At 47.3% G+C, this 19,729-nt stretch overlaps 1 protein-coding gene across 2 annotated transcripts; it reads left to right on the top strand.

Moving 5' to 3' along the window:
• The first annotated feature begins 4,742 nt into the window (after window positions 1-4,742).
• Window positions 4,743-17,202, top strand: FCAMR (Fc alpha and mu receptor). Of its 2 annotated transcripts, XM_055234505.2 has the most exons (8): window positions 4,743-5,116; window positions 7,544-7,612; window positions 8,083-8,143; window positions 9,338-9,481; window positions 12,646-12,984; window positions 13,956-14,757; window positions 15,381-15,499; window positions 16,487-17,202. In XM_055234505.2, the coding sequence occupies exons 1-8, from the start codon at window positions 5,078-5,080 to the stop codon at window positions 16,645-16,647; spliced, it is 1,734 nt and encodes a 577-aa protein (XP_055090480.1). In that variant the 5' UTR covers window positions 4,743-5,077; the 3' UTR covers window positions 16,648-17,202. The 2 variants fall into 2 exon arrangements, with proteins under 2 accessions (XP_055090480.1, XP_055090482.1); XM_055234507.2 differs by lacking the exon at window positions 13,956-14,757.
• Window positions 17,203-19,729: the final 2,527 nt, after the last annotated feature.

Below are 19,729 nucleotides of genomic sequence, written 5' to 3' on the forward strand. Positions count from 1 at the left end.
ATATCTCAATTTAATTCAATAGTTGCCCCCTGCAGAAACCAAGTGGACCCTGCAGGATGACAGTAAAGGACCACACACTCTAACAAAGAGTAACCCCATTTTCAGCCACTGTGTCTGTCTACCTGCTACAAGCAGATTGGCAAAGCCTCAGGTACATGGCATGCAGCCTTGATTTGGTGAATGCATTCTTTGCTATTCCCTTCAGAGAAGAGAGCTAGAAACAATCTGCATCTATACAGGCGAATAACAATACATATTTATAGTTTCACCCCAGGACTATGTTAACTTCCCTGTCCTCTGTCATAATATAGTCCAAAGGAATCAACATCATCTAGATATCCTAAAAAATGTCACATTGACCCATTATTTGATGCTCTCATGCTAGTCAGGCCACATGAACAAGAAGTGGCTATATTTTGGAGGCCTTCGTAAGACATGTGGATCAGAGGATGGAGGCGAACCTATGAAGATTCAGGGACCTGTCACATGGTAATATTTTTAGGAGTCCAGTGATAAAGAGCCTCCCAAGAAACCCCATCCAAAGTAAAAGACAAGGTATTATACCTTGCACCTCCTACCACAGTGAAGGAAGCAACACATCTGATAGACCTCTTTGGTTCTGGAGGCAGCATATTCCACAGCTGGAAATACTGCTGTGGCCCACACACCTAGTGGCATGAAAGGCTTCTACCTTTGAATGGGGCCCAGAGCAGGAAAAGCCTCTGCAGCAGGTCCAGGCTTAGCTGTAAGCAGCCCTGCACTCACTAGGGTTAGATGTCTAGGTGGTGGGAAAAGATGCTGTGCAGAGCTTATGGCAAGCCCTAGTGGAAGAATCACTACCTAGTCATGTGGTCCCCTAAGACTCTTTTGCAAGGCCATGGCATCTGCAGGGGAGCACCATGTGCCTTTTGAAAAACAACTCCTGGTGTGATACTGAGTCCTAGTTGAGATAGAGTACCTGAACACAGGATACCAAATGAGTATGCATCTGGAACTACCTATCGTGAGCTAAGAGTTATTACACCCACCAAGTCATAAGGTCAGGCAATTCATCATGACTTATAAGTGCTTTAGCTGGGATCAAGCACAAGGCCCTGAAAGCACAGCAAGCTGCATAAGCAGGCAGCCCGGACCCTCACAATAACTACCACTGTTGCACAAGTGCCCCCCTCCGGGCTCATAAGGGGCCACAGAAGAGCATACTTGATAGCTAATGGCAGACAGGTGAAAAACCCAAGCTTGGTTTATAGATGAGTTGGTTTGGTTCAAGTCGAAAGTGGAGAGCAGGTGTACTACAAGGAATGATCTTAAAAGACAGAGTCAGGAGAAAGTCCATCCAAGGGACAGAGCTTGCACAGTGCATCTGGTCATCTATTTTGTGTGAAAGGAAAAATCGCCTGATGTTAGAATACATACAGAGTGAAAGGTGGGGGTAGTGGAACATGGAGGGACAAAGGAGCAGGCAGGAAGTGTGAAGATCTTTGTATCATGTGCTTAAGCTCAGCAGAGAGAATCCACCATGGAAGAACCACTAACTGCCAAGTTGACAGAATGGCTTGGCTTTCTGACATCAGCCAGCTTCGGCCATCGGCCACCCTGGTGCTAATGCAGTGGACACATTAAGGAAGGTGCACTGTCAGAAGGATAGAGGCTACGCATGGGCCCAGCAAACAGTATAGGCTCCCACTAATCCACGCTGAGTTAGTTACTGTTGCTATCAAACCTTCAACCTACCAGCAACAGAGATGAACACCGAGCCCCCACAAATAGCACCATTCTTCGAGGAGACGGAGACCAATAGCCTCCTTGGTGGCAAGGTAACTTTTTCGGGGCCCTTTCCATCCTGCAAGGACCAGAGATTCATTATCGCAGGAGAATGTGTATTCAAAATAGCATCCTAACCAAATAATCTTAACCAGTAAGAAACGTATTCATTTCCATTTCCAGACTCAAGTCACTCCAGAAAAGATTATGCTAAGACATGCTGATCATGTTTTCCAATGGCAATTCGTACGAACATTCTAGAATGAGCTACAGCTAAAGTCTTAGGCTAATATGCTCCCATCTATGAAATAATCTCCTGGGATTCTTTACTTTGTGCTTTTGCCAATGGTCTGTACATGAACTTAAACTGTCTCAGCACTCAACTAACTGCCTTTGGAATGCCTCCTGTGTTTAGGGGTTGAATATTTTTGAACTGCAAGCTTTGCTATCAGGTAAATGGTGGTTGAGGTTATAAAAGCTTGCTAAATGCCATTATAAAATGATTATTTGTGCTATACAGATACTTTCTTCCGTTCTCATTTGGAGGAGTGACAAGTCTCATAGTTCACCTTCCTTTGTGAATTTCTAAGTAAGTAATCGAGGACTTGTATGAAGGCAGATGTTTTTAAATAATGTTTTCTTCAATACTTGGTATTCTACCTGAGCTAGGAGGGACAATGTGCCTTTCTAGCAGACAACAAGGGTAGAAAAAGCTTACAAAGTGAGTACAGCGAGTAGAAAGCTACCATAACATATAAGGAGGAGGGTAAGTCTTGGCTACCAAGGAAAGGGACAGGACTGGGTGAGCCACGTGGGAATCTAAAGCACCTCTGTCCACTGCTCTTCATTACACATTAGAAAGCACATTTTGGAGAAAAAAGAGATCCATATGGATTGTTTTACAGTACAATTAGCTTTTCCTTCTTGGGTTAGCTTTCTGTTTGCTGGTTTTTACTCTCACGTGTGTATGTTTAACAAACAAAGTTATTTGCTAACTGGGGGATTGGAGGTGGGAGCTGGAGGACAGGGAATGGACAAAGCTCTTCCCAGATTTGATGTCTGGTCAAAGCCTGATTCCAGAGTCTAGTGCCTAAATTCAGAAGGTTATAGTGTCATACATATATGTAAAGGAGCCCCTGGGGCTTTTTGCTGGATAAGAAAATTCAATTGTACCCCCAAGAGAAGCAGCCAGTATGGAGTTTTCTCCTCCATAAAGCTTCAGAGAAGGGACATCATGGCTCTGAGAAAGTGCTCTGGAAACTGGACCAGTGCATTACAATTAACTGTACTTTACTATAATTTTTGGTTTCTGTAATCAAAAAATCTTCAAAGTGTTCAGAAGTAGATAAAACAGAAAAATATGACCTTAAGGATGCAAATAGCAGCAACATTTACAAAATGGTGAAACTTTGACAAATGTTTACTTAAGAATATAAATTTAATTCAGAAGTATCCTTAGACAAATTGATGAATTTTTTATCTTTCAAATGCCAAAATAATGGAAAGGAAAAGGAAGGAAGGAAGGGAGGGAGGGAGGGGACCCTTGAATAGATGAAAACGATCGAAGGGATTTTTTTTTTAGAGTTCGATCATGATAAAACACCTGCTTCCTTTGCTACAAGCCAAGCTAATAATATTCTCAGCTAATGTTTAATGAAAATTAACTGCATGCTAAGAACTTTGAATTATATGGATTATCACATTTGATCCACATAATAACTTTATGAGTTAGGTGCTATTTTCTCCTGTTTAACAGATTAAGAAAACCAGGTTTAAAGAGAAAAAGTAACCTGACCCATGTCATTTTCCCAGTAAAAAGTAGAACTGAGATCTTAACTGAGAGGAGGGGGGAGTCTGACTCCAGAATCTACGTGATCAAACATGACGCTATACTGCTCCATGAGGAGGGGAAGGGGAGAATCTAGCCAGGCATTAGCTACCTCTCTACCACCTACATGAAGGTCACTCATTTCTGGAAAGCAGTCTTGGAAGGCAAGCCCACTGTATACAGTTCTTCAGATTGTGCACTGCTCAAGAGCGCCATTACTAAGGAGATATCATTCACATTGTAGATGTATTTTAACTAATATGAGAGGCTGTAGATGGAGGTGAAGATCTGGAGCTCTAGCACTGGAAGCTGCTGACCAAGTCCTGGGAGAGAAGCACACACAGCTGTGCACACAGTTACCAGCACACACTATGCACTGTTGTCCTGTCACGGCCAAACTCCAAGCACCCCATAGAGTTTTTCTCTTCCTCTTCTATTGCTTTCAGTGATTCAATTTCTACCCTCAATCTGCCTTCAAATTTGGAAGGGGAAATGCATGGAGAATACATGCTGCCATCTATGGCTACAGCAAACTACACAACAATATACCAACTGAATTTATTCTTAAGGAAGAGTTGCCCTTTCTAATTGGCTCAGAGGTGCCATATTATCATATCTATCAGGGGTCCTAGTGAAGGTCCCTAATTACAGTTTGCAGCACCCCCCATCCCCTTGTGCCCATTCATTGTTGAGCGCTTCAGCTGTACAAGTTTGAGACCAACAGAGATTGGAAGATCACATATTTTACAAGGAAAAAAAAACCCATAAACTATTTTCCAAAGGGAAATATTAGGGTATTTTTCAAGTGTGTCATCTATTTGGGTAAGCCACACTTCTCAGTGTCCTCTTTCCATGAAGATCATCTAATTTACTGTATTATGCTTTGTCAGGGACGTGAATTAGTAACCACCAGCTCACGCAACTCTGAAGTCAGTGACCCAAGCTGCCCAAAGTGCTTCTCTATGAGAGTTGGAGGGGCCAGGTCAGCAGGAGGGCACCAGCTGCCAGCCAAATGGCAGGGGAATTCCTCTCCTGAATTTTGAATTTTCCCTGCCCTCCTACCCAAGTTGTTGCATCACTTGACTGGGAGATGCCTGAATGGGCTGGTAAGCTAAGGCACCCTAAATAGTCTGAGACCCCTGAAGGGGACACAAGAGGAGGAAGGACATGGATCAGTGTTTTCTTTCTTGAAGCTACTGTTACCACCCCTGGAAAAGTTCTTCAGGAATAAGTGACAGTAAGAACGACAAGGGATTAGGACTGGCTTCCTCTTATAAATAATAAAATCCAAAGAGAAGTGACTTGAGGTGAGTGGCAGAGCTACGCCTTGCACCCCGACCTTCTGTTGCTGGCTCCATCTGCTTTCCAAAATACCACCTTGACTTCTCAGTCTCCAGGTTTAAAGAAGAGCAACTGGAAGACGTCCAAACACCTGCATCTCATAAGGAGAAGAAAAGTCCACCTGGATCTTGTTTCCAGACTGAGATGGATGGAGAGGCCACAGTGAAGCCCGGAGAACAAAAGGTGAAATGAGGCTTTCTCCTGGAGGTTGGGATCTTGCCTCTGAATGTGGGGGGTGAACTGTAGCCATAGCTGTCACACATGCTCCTCAGTGCCCTTCCCAGAGCAGGTGGGCTCCTTCCCAGGAGGCCAGGTAAGGGTTCTAGAGTCCAGAACATAGGGGCTCCCTCTCAGCTCCCTATTATTCTGCTCACACCCACCAGAGTGCATGGTTCCTTAGAAGTACTGGGTAATTTAGAACCAAAAAACGTTAGAAAGAGAAGAAACACGGAGAACATGCGGTCAAAGCTCTTCTTTTGTAGAGGAGAGGAACAGAACATTGGCCAAGTTATTGCAGCAGACTGAGGCTGCTGCAGCCCCTCCTGAGTCCTGGTTCTGTGCTCTCTCCTCTACACCAAACTGACTCCTTCCCTTCGTATCTGCTGCCCAGCGGATGTGGGGAGGGGATAGGAGTGAGCTGGGGCTTGGAAGGCCAGTAGGCATCTGGGAAGTCATGCAGCAGCCTGTGCTGAAGCTGAGATGAGGTGCATGCCCTTCCCAGCAGGACGAGAGGGACAAGAGAGTCCCCTCATGTGGTCTCATCCCCTAAAATGCAGTGTGCAATAACAGAAACCTGTGGCCCCAGGCTACTGAATTATGGCCCCCTGTCTCCTGGAGAAAGGATTTCTGAAGGTCATTGGCAGAGAGGGTGACTTGGAGACATTCCGTTGAATATTGTCCTTCCAGCCTCCAATCAAAGCTGATAACTCCCTGGAAACATTTTATCTCATACTCCTGCTTCCTCATTGCCCCCACGGAGCCGGCTTTTCTTCCTGAAGCCCAGAGATTGCTGCACCGGTGGCTTCAGAGGAACTGGATGGTATGATGCAGAGACTTTGGCCCCAACATGTGCTGCATCAGCACTTAATGCTTTAGAAAAATTTGCCCAGGGGGAGTCTAGGTACCAGCCCCAGAATCAGCCAGAACTTGGTGAATATTAATCAAATTATGAGTTAGGTGCAGGAACACCCTGGGAGAGTCTCCAGGTGGGGACAGGAAGCTTTGTAAGGCAGGGAAAGGTCTGAGACTGCCATCGCAGTGCCCAAGCTAGGGGACTTTCTAGGGGGAAGGGACAGAAAGCTGCATAAAGAGCCTACAGACTTTTAAAGATCTGGCCATTCTTGTGGCTCAAACTGGATAGAGCAGGGAAAGGTCTTAGTGGAGAGGGCTGGGCAGAGCCAAGTTGAGGGGACAACTTGCCAAGTCTAGTTGCAAGAAAACAAGCTCAGGGCCACCCCATGGACTCTCTACTTTTGTCTTCTGTCTTCTCTCTTCCCTTTTCCCTTCTTTCACCTCCTACCTCTCCTTTTCTCTCCCTGTTCTCCTACTTCCTCTGCCTTCTCTTTTCTCCTATTCCCTGTTTTCCTCTTTGTGATTCCCTCCTGCACAGCCTGTGTCCCAAACTGGCCAGTGGTTTTGCATGGCTTAAACTGTTTGGGGAGTGAGGGGGTTTCTGCCCATGGGCCAAACCATTGACTATTAGCGCCTGTCCTTAACAGTAGTGAGGAACATATTAGGGTAGGAAGAAAAACTCAATGGCTAACTTTAGTTTGCTTTTTAAAAAATCTATAGGTCCCAGAAACAGAAGTAATAGATAGATTCAAAGAGTAGATTTTTAATCAATCAAAAAGCATCCATGAATACCCTCTGGGGAATGCAAGAGAAGTGTGATGTACAATCTCTGTCTTTTTTTGTTGTTGTTGTTGTTGAGACAGAGTCTTGCTCTGTCACCCAAGTGAGAGTGCAGTGGCATGGGCTCACTGCAACTTCCACCTTCTGGGTTCAAGCAATTCTACTGCCTCAGTCTCCTCAGTAGCTGGGATTACAGTCGCATGCCACCATGTCGGGCTAATTTTTGTATTTTTTATTAAAGATGGGGTTTCACCATGTTGGTCAGGCTGGTCTTGAACTCCTAACCTCGTGATCCACCTGCCTCGGCCTCCCAAAGTGCTGGGATTACAGGCATGAGCCACTGCACCCGGCCACAATCTCTGTCTTTTTCCTCAGCAAGCGGTAAAAGACCATTGAGTAGTGATCAGTATGGTGTCCATTAAAAGAGGAGGGTTACTGTTCACAATAGCTGTGCATTTCACATCTACAATGTGCTAGATACCCTTTCAGAGCATGATGGTAGAGGGATGAAATACAAAGCCGTCCCCTCTTGAAGCTCCCCAGGCCAGTGGGAGAGACCAGAGTGGGGTAAAGGTCAGTGTGGATGGGAGGACAGAGAGGGCTTTCTAGAAGTTGTGGAGAAGAAACAGAATAGCACCCTAGTGCAGAGAGCTACTTGGTCTGAGATTTAATTTTTAACTCCTTGTTAATAACCAGAGGCACACTAACAGTGAAACAGAAATCTTCCCCTGATAAAACCGATTCCCCTTCTGCAAACAGGAAGTGGTGAGGAGAGGAACAGAAGTGGACTACTCCAGGCTCATTGCTGGCACTTTACCACAATCTCACGTAAGTTGTGTTACAACAACTCCATGCAGATTCCTTCATTCTCCTGAAGAGGAATCAAATCCCTGAGACTAACCTTCCAAGGTCCCACAATTCCAACTAGAGTTTGGACTTCAAATGTGGCCTTTCCACTACACGGTGCTCCCCACAAACTCAGAGCTCCAGGCTGGCAAGTGGGTGCCCAGGCTAGAATTCTACAGAGGGAGTTTCACCTCTTCTGAACACAGAACCCTCAAGGGTAAGGGACATTTTGGCCTCGTGGACATGACCAAAATGTGCATGCTTGGGAGTGTGAGGATAAAGTCATGCTTTCTCAGGGAGGGAAGTGCTTGTCTTATTCTCAGATATCTGCAACCCAGCCCCTGCACCAAGCAAACTGAGATCCCGAAGCGAGAAGATGCTTGTTCTCTCAAGTCCCACCACCCTCACCCAGCTTCTCTCAGGCCTCTTTTCATTTAGAGTGTTTTTTGCAGGTCACCAACAGGAGGGCGGGATGGAAAATGCCCCTCTTCCTCATACTGTGCCTGCTACAAGGTGAGTCCCAAACCCAGCCCAGGTTCAGGGCTTACAAAACCAGACCTGAGTCTTCCAGGCTGCCCTAAAGTTCCTCACAGGCTGGTATGGGAAAACTGTCCAGGTATAAAACATGCTCAGATGACAAATGGCTCCATCTCCACGCTGTAGTAGATTTTATTCTGATGGTAATAGGGAACCATTGAGGAATATAGTGAGTATGCGCCAAGAGTACCCAGTACCTAGAATCTAGTCCCAAGTAGATGCTTAATAAATAATGACTGAATAAATTAATGAATGAATGGAAATTCTATCATAATATCAAAAAAGGACTAACAACTGGCTTAAAAACAAATCAGAGTTTTAATGAATCAAAGGTAGCCAATAAGGTTGGACGCGGTGGCTCACACCTGTACTCCCAGCACTTTGGGAGGCTGAGGCAGGCAGATCACGAGGTCAGGAGTTCGAGACCAGCCTGACCAACATGGTGAAACCCTGTCTCTACTAAAAATACAAAAATTAGCCGGGCCTGGTGGCATGCACCCGTAGTCCCAGCTACTCGGGAGGCTGAGGCAGAAGAATCGCTTGAACCCTGGGGGCAGAGGTTGCAGTGAGCTGAGATTGCACCACTGCACTCCAACCTGGGCAACAGAGCGAGACTCCATCTCAAAACAAAAACAAAAACAAAAAATGTAGCCAATATTTGAGTAAGCACTCTGCGTGATAAAATCACACCACCTCTTTAATCTCCTGCTGTCCCTTTTAAAATTTTTCAGTAAACGTCAACTCAGGCAGGCCCATGATTTTTCTGCTAAGTAATAGTCCTAAGTTAATTGCTTCAAGTCTCAAACATTCTAAATTTGATCATTTAAAGTTTCCAGTTAAATACTTTGGTCAGCACTTTAATCTTCATTTAAAGGTATACTCCCTCATCCCCTCAAGGCCTGCAGTCCAGGAAGTGGGTGTGGTTGCTGCCTTCCCTCTTTTCTACCCCTCTCTCCTCCCCATCTAGGCAGCTGCTACTTGAGACCCCAGCAAGGTGGTAGCAGTGGGAGGGAGAAGCTGCAGGAGGGCAGGCAGCTCTTACTTGATGGATGGCCTGGAGCTATCTGGCCTGGCAGGGGTTTGGAACTGTCTGTTTGCTTCTTCCTCTGTGGGTGCCTTTGTGGACACATGGATGGCCCCCTGACGACCCATCTCCTCCCTTTGCTGCAGGTTCCTCTTTCGCCCTTCCACAAAAAAGACCCCATCCGAGACGGCTGTGGGAGGGCTCTCTCCCCTCCAGGACCCATCTCCGGGCCATGGGAACACTCACGCCTTCCTCGCCCCTCTGCTGGAGGGAGGAGAGCTCCTTTGCAGGTACAACCCCTACCCTCCCTTTGTTCAACCATGGACCTCAGACCTCTCAGGCTCTCTCAGACCAAGTCAGGCTCCCTACAGCTATAGGCAGCCCTAGCCTCTCCTAATGGAAGCCATGGCAATAGACAATTGCTGAGTAACAATGAGGGGATGAGAGCCAGGGCACCTACCTCCATGGATGGGCAGAGAATTGGCATCAGGGCCCCCAGGTGGGCACACGTTAACCCTAAAATGCTGGCCTGGTCTTGAATTCTTACGGTAGTTAATATAAAATTTCCCAAACCTTAATTATTATATATAACAAAAAGCTACTGATTTGTGATCTATCAAATGAATCCTTAAGGTATTGGTTCTTAACTTTGGTATTAATAAAAAATTATGTGCATTTGCAAGGGTTGATTAAGGATTCTTAATCAGCTTTCTACTGTGAAGTCAGATCACCCCATCCTGCTGATTAGTGGAGCCGTGCTCCTCTCAAATGTGCCACATACAGGTGAGGGGAATTCCTGAATTCTGGGGTATGCACACTTTATCAGGGCATCATCACTATTGTCCTGAAATGGTCCTTGTTTGTAATTGTGAATATTGCAAATATTCACAACTTGGTAAATTTAAATGGTAATTTAACTTTCCCATTAGTGACATGGTTTGGGGTGTGTTGTTTAATGAAACTTACAGTGAGTATCAATACAGCCATAACATTTATGACCTCTACTCTTTCAGCAATTAGACCTGAATACACACATAATAGGCAGGGTAGGTTTCCTGGGCCTGTGCAGTCACACAGGACCGCATACTCAGAAGGTACTTGGCTTAATGCTCTGCTGTTGCCATGTTGAAATTCTTAATAACTTTTGAACAAGAAGTCCTGCATTTTCATTTTGCTCTGGCACCCACAAACTACTTAACTGTTCCTGGCAACAGGATTATATTAGGCCATTTTTACGGTGCTATAAAGAAATACCTGAGACTGGGTAATTTATAAAGAAAAGAAGTGTAATTTTGCTCATGGTTCTGCAGGCTGTACAGGAAGCATGGTGCTGGTATCTGCTTGACTTCTGGTGAGTCTTTAGGGAGCGTTTGCTCATGGGGGAGACAAAACAGGGGCAGCACAGCACATGGCGAGAGAGGGAGCAAGAGAAGGGGTGAGGGGAGGCCCCAGATCTCATGTGAACTAAGAAATAACTCATTTAGCACCAAGGGGATGGTGCTAAACCATTCATGACAGATCCTCCCCCATGACCCAATCACTTCCCACCAGGCCCCACCCTCAACATTGGGAATCACATTTCAACATGAGATTTGGAGGGGACAAACATCCAAACCAAATCAAGGATATTAAACTGAACTTTCTGGGGTTCAGATGTCCTAAAGACAGAACAAACTGATAGGTGCCAGGCATCCACATCCTACCGCAAGATGTTGAACCACATGTACGGGGCTGTAGAAAGACACCACAGAGCTGGTCCCAGCAACAGCCCCGCGGGAAGCTGTCCAGGCCAAATGAGGGAGGGAGAGAATCATCAGCGGCTGCAGAGCTCACTGAGAGGGCTGTGTCGGAGAGATGTTCCTGTGTTGTGGTCCCCTTCACTTGTCCCAGGGGACAGGAGACATCACTTTCCCCTCACTTTAAGCGAAGTAAGAGAAGGAACTTCCAGAAAGCCACACAACAAGCTTGCCCTCTGTCCCAGGTTTCTTCTGACCGCAGGACACAGGTGTACTTCCTGTGTTAAATGCAAGGTCTCCACCTAGAGGGCCACCCAGAGGGCACTATGACCACAGAGCAGGGCAGATCGCCAGAAGTCATAGGCTTGTGGGTGGTGGCCACTAATGGCCAGCAGAAGAACATGCAATTCTCATGAGGAGAGAACGACAGCCATATATGCTAAAAATACATCGGTAGGCAAAAAAGAGGCAGCCTTGGTCATCTGCCATGCCCAGAAAGCACCAAGGGCAGATCACAACTGTCTCATTCACCTCTCCTCTCCCCACTCTGCCCAACCCTGGAGAGACCCCCAGACAGAAGCTTTGAACAGGGGAAGGGATAGAGCAAAGCAACAGACTGCAACCATGCCCCCCTCCTCCATGACAGACTCCAAGCCCAGCTGGGAGAAAGGAAAGGGTTTTGACTGGGCAAGAGATTGGAGTTGTAATCTCTCATTGGACTGGACTGGATGTGTAAGTTTAGACTAGGCGGGACTTTTTATTATCCATGAGAAATTATGAAAGAAAGCTACTGTACATGAAATTGTGCCTGAGATTTCATCAAGGATCAGAGATGTCCACGGAGAAGGTATGAAGAGGCAGTGAGAGAAAGAATAAACTTTGTTTCTGCTTGCACCCCACCACATTTAAGTCATCCAGGAAGCTGGCCACATATGTGATTCAACTACGAATTGTCCTTATGTCTGTTGCCAAGTGGACATATTCACAGTACTGCTCATCTGTGCTTATATGGTGGCATTTGGTTGTTTCTGTTTCTATGGAAAAGTGACTAGTGTGAAAAATTTTGCAACCAGTGGTCCAAACAGGTACCCACCAAGCAGAACGGGATTCTTGTGTTTCAGGGCTCCCCATCTTTTGCAGATGAAAGGTACACTGATATGTTCTTACTGCTTAGCATCTCACTTTTACATTCCATGCAAACCAGAGCCCTTCTGTCAGGGAATCATCACTGTTGTCCTGAAAGGGTCCTTGTTTATAATTGTGAATATTTTTGTCTTTTAATGATAAATTACCATTTAATGTTATCACTGGTGGCATGGTTTGGACTGTGTTGTCTAAATCTACAGTGAGGAGTGACTGAGTGAGTGAGTGTCAGATGTTGCCTCAGCTCTCTTATGTGTGCTTAGATGGCATCTTTTTAAACATCTGCCTTGGAGCACAGGGGAACCCACGCTCTGGATGGTCCAGGATAGCTCAGGATAAGTGTTAGCTTATCTGGGTGGGTAAGATTATGATTACGTCTTCATCTTCCATACCTTGGGACAACATCTGCTTTCCCAATGGCTGAGTTCTGCCATTTTTATATTGATTCTGCTCCATGTTCACAGTGGCGTCTTCTGACTTGACCCCTAATTCTGGCAGAGTTCAGAGCTCGTGACTCCCCAAACAGTGACTATGCTCCCCACTCCCTCTCCTTTGACTGCCTTCTCTGTCTGCAGCTCCAAATGCATTGAAGGGCTCAAGGCTGGTGTCAGGGGAGCCTGGAGGAGCTGTCACCATCCAGTGCCATTATGCCCCCTCATCTGTCAACAGGCACCAGAGGAAGTACTGGTGCCGTCTGGGGCCCCCAAGATGGATCTGCCAGACCATTGTGTCCACCAACCACTACACTCACCATCGCTATCGTGACCGTGTGGCCCTCACAGACTTTCCACAGAGAGGCTTGTTTGTGGTGAGGCTGTCCCAACTGTCCCCGGATGACATTGGATGCTACCTCTGCGGCATTGGAAGTGAAAACAACATGCTGTTCTTAAGCATGAATCTGACCATCTCTGCAGGTATGAGCTGACGGCTGATGGGCTAAGCTTGGTGAAGCACATTCTAGGAAGGAGAAAGTGGGAGAGAAGCCTCAGAGTCCTAGAAGGGCTTGAAACATTAGGGAAGTGACAATGAAAAGCTGGGGTAAGGCAAAGACGTTAAGAAGCAGGCTTTCATTTCAGAAGAAGGCTGCCTTCAAAAGAAAGGGAGATTTTAGGAATAACTTCCCCAGTGAATGCATGTACACTCTCCCACCTGAGTCCCCCAAATGTCATGAAACATATATTTGGAGATGGCTCCAAGAATGGGATAATGTGGCTTCTTAGGATCCTGATAGCTGCATGTTCAGACATGCAGAGAAGCGGCAGCACTGCAGAGGAGGTGTGACAGGCAGGGCAGAAGGATTGCAACTGGGCTGTCCACACAGACTCTTGCTGAGCCCCTCAGCAGATATCTGACAGCTCCCAGGCCTAGGCCGTCTGCGGCAGGTTCTGGTTGTTGATCCCAAGTCAGGCACCCAGAGCATAGGAAGGGCATCCAGGCTGTGAAAGGGCACTTGGCAGAGGAGGCAGCCTGAAAGCAGGTTAGTTCTATTAGATGCTGCTCTCCAGTCACCTGCTGCAACTGGCTGCTCTGCTAGAAGTAGAGTGTTTCTTTTATCTTTTTTGAAGAGCAATACCTGCTGGGCGGTGGGCCTCTGGAGAAAACAGCTTGGCGATTCAAGACAGCTGGATAGAAAATATGTGGGCATGGGAGAAGGAAATAGGAGTATAACACGTCAGTGTCTGCCACAGACTAGAGAATGTTTGCCACAAACTGAAGAATGAAAAATTTTCCTATTTTTTATTTTATCCAACCTATTGGTCAAAGACAGCATCTCTTAGTGAGGTTGCATTCCACTTAGCAGACATTTTAAACCTGGTGTCCTTTGCCAAATCCAGTAGGCGGCCTGCCAGCCTTCCCATGTGGCCTCCCTCTGCTGTCCACACAGGTCCCTCCAGCACCCTCCCCACAGCCACCCCAGCTGCTGGGGAGCTCACCATGAGATCCTATGGAACAGCGTCTCCAGTGGCCAACAGATGGACCCCAGGAACCACCCAGGCCTTAGGACAGGGGACAGCGCAGGACACAGTTGCTTCAACTCCAGGAACCAGCATGACTACAGCTTCAGCTGAGGGAAGACAAACCCCAGGAGCAACCAGGCCAGCAGCTCCAGGGACAGGCAGCTGGGTGGAGGGTTCTGTCAAAGTACCAGCTCCCATTCCAGAGAGTCCAGCTTCAAAAAGCAGAAGCATGTCCAATACAACCGAAGGTGTTTGGGAGGGCACCATAAGCTTGGTGACAAACAGGGTTAGAGCCAGCAAGGACAGGAGGGAGATGACAACTACCAAGGCTGATAGGCCAAGGGAGGACACAGAGGGGGTCAGGATAGCTCTTGATGCAGCCAAAAAGGTCCCAGGAACCATTAGGCCACCAGCTCTGGTCTCAGAAACTTTGGCCTGGGAAATCTTCCCACAAGCAACGCCAGTTTCTAAGCAACAATCTCTGGGCTCCATTGGAGAAACAACTCCAGCTGCAGGCATGTGGACCTTGGGAACTCCAGCTGCAGATGTGTGGATCTTGGGAACTCCAGCTGCAGATGTGTGGACCAGCATGGAGGCAGCATCTGGGGAAGGAAGTGCTGCAGGGGACCTAGATGCTGCCACTGGAGACAGAGGTCCCCAAGCAACGCTGAGCCAGGCCCCGGCAGTAGGACCCTGGAGGCCCCCTGGCAAGGAGTCCTCCGTGAAGAGGTAACCCCAGGCACCTTCTCCCAGTCGGAGGGCCCCACATCTGCCTCATCCCTGGCATGCAAGCGAGGCCCCTCTCCCTCTGCTCACTTCTCTCCCTTTGTACCCACAAGACAGTGACATACACATCAGATGCCCTCCCTCACTCAAGGGGCCTTGCTGTGAGAACGCTCCCTGAGTATTTCCATGTGGTTTTCAAGTGATATCTAAATGATAGAAGGACAATATTTAGGCTGGAAAATTCATTAGGACTTTCTGTTTTTAAAGATAAAGAATAGGCGCTCCGGAGAGAGGGGGTGATGCACTGAAGCCACAAGGAAAGTTTGTGGCAGAGCCCAGTGCTGAGGCTGGAGTCGCTGGCTCCCACCTAGTCCTCTTTTTCACTGGGAGTCATCGCAGGGCCCACACACAGATGGGTGGAAGAGGGAAAAGGATTCGAGCTTGGAAGCCTGAAGACAGAGATTCTAGTCCCAGCTCTGCCACTAACCTGCCATGGGAACCAGGGCTGCCCATTTGCTTTGGCCTCAGCTCCCCCATCTGTAAAATAAGGACGTGGGCCAATGGTCTTTAATCTTCTGCCCAGCTCCAACCTCCTCTCCCCTGTGCTCTTTCCATCCCCACTCTAGTACTTTTCCGGAAGATGAAAGCAGCTCTCGGACCCTGGCTCCTGTCTCTACTATGCTGGCCCTGTTTATGCTTATGGCTCTGGTTCTATTGCAAAGGAAGCTCTGGAGAAGGAGGACCTGTGAGTTGAGTAGCCCCAAGGCTAGATAGAAGAGTTCTGGTTCCCACCTGACACCCTCAGGGCTGGGTAGGGGTAGAGTCCTGCCAAGACTTTTCAATGTAGGAGAGCTAAACTCTAGGCTGAGCCATTTAACCACTCTTGGCCTTGGTTTCTTTTCTTTCTTTCTTTTTTTTTTTTTTTTTTTTTAGACGGAGCCTTGCTCTGTCATCCAGGCTGGAGTGCAATGGTGTGATCTCAGCTCACTACAACCTCCACCTCCCAAGATTCAACCAATTTTCCTGCCTCAGCCTCCCTAGTAGCTAGGACTACAGGCATGTACCATTATGCCTGGCTAATTTTTGTATTTTTAGTAGAGATGGGGTTTCACCATGTTGGCCAGAATGGTGTTGAACTCCTGACATCAAGTGATCCTTGGCCTCCCAAATTGCTGGGATTATAGGCGTCAGCCACTCTGCCCAAACTCCCTTGGTTTTTAATCAATAAAATTAGAAATTATCTCTGTACTTATGTGTCAATGGCAACCCAGAGCATAAGGAGAAGCTCCTGGCGTATTACAAAGGCTATGATGCCTATGTTAACCATAAGCCCCATAAGCAACCCTCGCAGCAGAGAGCAGGAGTGCAGGGCCCAGACCTGGGATCAAACCTCGCATTTTTCCCCCTTCTGCAAAGCCCTGCTAAAATTCTCTGAGAGCAACATGCCCAGGTTTAAGTACTCTTAAAGTGAGGGCTCTGTGATATGTAGACCTAGTGAAGAAAGGGTGAGATTTTCTGGCAGCAAGTGGAGGAGGCTTAGGTTCTCAGACCCAGGCCCCAAAGTCCGAGCCCTATCAGGGGCTGGGCTGGCTTAGCCTAGCCAACTAGGGCTCCTTTGCTTCTGTGTCAGAAAGTTCTTGAAAACTTGCAGTGGGTGGGAGTGGTTCTTAGAAAATCAAAGTCAGTACTTTCCTTACCCAGAACCCTCACGATCTGCTCTGTGTCTCTACAGCTCAGGAGGCAGAAAGGGTCACCCTAATTCAGATGACACATTTTCTGGAAGTGAACCCCCAACCAGACCAGCTGCCCCATGTGGAAAGAAAGATGCTCCAGGATGACTCTCTTCCTGCTGGGGCCAGCCTGACTGTCTCAGAGAGGAATGCAGGACCCTGAGGGACAGAAAGATGAACTGCTCATTACCATGGGAGAAGGACCAAGATCAAAGGCCTTCAGGACCCCAGCCTCTTTGCATCATCCTTCCTCCACCTGTGGGAAGAGAAGCTGATGCAGCCAGTGCTCCACCCATGGAAGAAAGGCTGGCTGTCTTTGGGCCCAAGAAAGTCAAGCATTATCCACGTCCAAAGGTGACAAGATGACTCAAAGGAGACTTCAAGAACAGTGTACGAAACACTGGAAGAGGTCACCTAGGAAAAGCGTGAAATTTCCATTCCTGAATGTTTGAAAATAGAAGAGGCTTCCAATCAGTGTGGAAAGTGACAAATTCTCTATCATCACTCCCAGCCCTTGCTGGGGGCCCCTTTTCTGACTACTGTTAGCACCTCAGCCTCCCACTCACATTTAAGTATATTTAAGTGTACCAGCCTTGCCTTCTCAAGTAGATTCTAAGCTCCTTTAGGGCAGTAATTGCATTTTATCTGTCTCATGATGTCCCCCAGAGAACTTCCAACTCAGTAGGACCCCAATAAATACCTGTGGCTGATTGACTGACTTGGGGGCTCAGTGGCCTCTGGGCACCCTGCCTCTGCAAGAACTCTGGATCCCCCTGGCTTCTGCCCCTCCTTTTGGGAGTCCCCTAGATGACCCCACAGGAAACTGGTTTCTACACTGAGACCAAAAGGGCAAACACCCATTCCTCACATCATCCCGCCCCATTTGGACCCAGGCTCATTGTGCCGTAGACCTTTTGACCCGGCCAAGATTTTCTGGGATTTTCCTACATTCATGGAGGAGCAGGGTATTTTCAGTATATTCTCGCCTTCTTCATAAAGCCCCTCTTGTTCAGCTGCTTATAAATCCTCGATATGGAGGACTGTTGGCGAAGCTGGAAGATGGTTTTTGGGGGTGAGGTGGGAGACAAAAGAGGAATTTTATGTGGATTCTGCCCTGTAACTACATCACCTCATGCCTGTCAGGGAACTTTCGCTCCACCCTAGGCCCCACTGCCTTTCCAGGAATCACATCTACTCTTTTCTTTTGCTAGATCCGTTGGCAAACTGTCTGGGCTCCATTGTTGGATGGAACAGTCTGAGTGGTGGAGGCAGAAAGGAAAGATAGGCACCAATATCGAGTTGAGAATTGCCAGGTAGACATTTCCAGAAGGCTTAGTCCTGCCTTCTAAGCTGTCAGCAGCATAGAAATCCTTTAGTAATACTTCCTCATATCTGGTTCTGAACACAGACACTGTACCAGGAGAACCAAGGAGATGCCGGTTTCATGGCTTGTAAGAGAAACCTGTTGTTTTGGATAAGTAGGGAAGTTGCACACTTCTAACCACATGGAATCACAGAATTTCAGAGCTAACAGATCTTTAGAGATTAGTCTAATACCCTCATTCTAGAAGAGAGGGACATGAGGCCCAGCAGGGTTAAGGGTACAGGTGGGGGGCGCTTGTTTAAAGTCACCCAGTTAACCCAGTTAGTTAAAGCACTGTGAGGACTAGCAGAGAGAACTCGTGACCTTGGTTCAGGGCCTTTTTCACTTCACCATTGCTGAGCATTGTGCCAAAGCAAAACTCATTGTCAAAAATCAAGGATACCATAGTTGTCCCTTGAGACTATTTTCCTGTTCACTTTCTCAATGACCTGCCCCAAAAAATCCAGTAATGGAGCTAGGACAGACATCATGGATCCCATTCAACCAATGAGGGAGCAGGCTCTGCAAGATGTATACTTCAGCAAAGGCCACTCGGAGCAGCCCACCTCCGCAGCTATGTTCTGGATCACTGTGCCCCTTGCTTGGATTTATGATCTAGGTATCTGGTCAGGTCCTTTCCTGTGTAAAGCTCTAAAGGCTCGCTTCTTTCTCTCTCTCTCTTAGGCTCGTGCATGGAAGGTTTCATTATCATTTCCAGGAATTGGTTCTCATTTGTGGCAGGGATGGGCCCAGCACCCAGACTGTTTCTAATGCTAGATTCTCAGGATGTGAAAAGGTGTTCCGAGGAAAAGGAGGTTTGGTAGATTAATGAAGTTTTGGAAATGCTGGGAAACCACATTCTTCTATGCAGGATCTTTTGGAGCCTTTGCTATATGAAGATGTATTGTGAAACACCTTGGTGTTTCACACCTCAGGATGGGGACATTATGTGTGTTTCCCAGATGTGTTGGATTACTGTGTTTCATTGAAGCAGTCTCAAGGGGCTGGAGTTCCTCACATCACTGTTTGGGGAAGCCTGATGCACTAAACCAGGGGTTGGCCAACTCTTTAGTAAAGGGCCACGTGGTAAATATTTTAGGCTTTGCAGGCCATACAGTCTCTGTGGCAACTACTCGGTTCTGCCATTGCAGCACAAAAGCAGCCAGGCAATCCAGAAACAAATGACCACAGCTGTGTTCCAACAAAACTTTATTTCCCCAAACAGGAGGGAGGCTGGATTTGGCCCTTGAGCTAGAATCTGCCAATCCCTGGACTAAGCCATGAAATTGTACAGGACTCTCTTGTTCCCACTAGTATCTGGAGATCAGATCCTATTCTTCCTCAAGGGCTTCCCTGACCACCTTTCTCCAGGACCTCTCCTTCCTCCGAAGGGCTCTGATACTTTCATTGTGGAATTCAGCAGCTAGAATGTTCTGTCTGACTACCCCATCTTAGGGGAAGAAGGGGAGGGAGGAGACAACCAGCCCAGCAAGAGTGTTGGCCACGTGGCTAGAGCCAGGAGCGTTTCTAGCAGGGAGGCCGTTATGGAGAAAGTTAAGCTCCACCAGTGGTGGAGCTGGTAAGAGTTCAAAAGGCCAGGGCAGAGCCAGATTAGAGTCCCAGGGCCAAGAGTTTGGAGGGGGCAGAGATAAGATCTGAGTAAGAACTTTCAGGGAGAGAAGCGGGGAAGCCCCAAGTGTTTACAGCTCTCCTTTATGGGCTAACTGATCCATGGAGTAGTCAGGAGGGTTGATTTAAAGGGCCAGAGGCCAAATTGGCAGAGGAGGCCACCTCCACCACTTGGTATTGTCAGTGCTTTTGTTTTTCATCTTATACCTCCAGCTAGTATGATGCCTATACCACTGAGATGAGGGCAGGCAAA

The sequence above is a fragment of the Symphalangus syndactylus genome, chromosome 19 (assembly GCF_028878055.3).
Source record: "Symphalangus syndactylus isolate Jambi chromosome 19, NHGRI_mSymSyn1-v2.1_pri, whole genome shotgun sequence".
In the NCBI taxonomy this organism is placed as follows: domain Eukaryota; kingdom Metazoa; phylum Chordata; class Mammalia; order Primates; family Hylobatidae; genus Symphalangus; species Symphalangus syndactylus.

Bases quoted from the DNA above. Each gene is read 5' to 3' on its own strand.
- FCAMR (XM_055234505.2), top strand. From the start codon at position 5,078: ATGGATGGAGAGGCCACAGTGAAGCCCGGAGAACAAAAG. The intron at 5,117-7,543 runs GTGAAATGAGGC...TTCTGCAAACAG, and splicing joins TGAAGCCCGGAGAACAAAAG to GAAGTGGTGAGGAGAGGAAC. The intron at 14,758-15,380 runs GTAACCCCAGGC...TCCCCACTCTAG, and splicing joins AAGGAGTCCTCCGTGAAGAG to TACTTTTCCGGAAGATGAAA.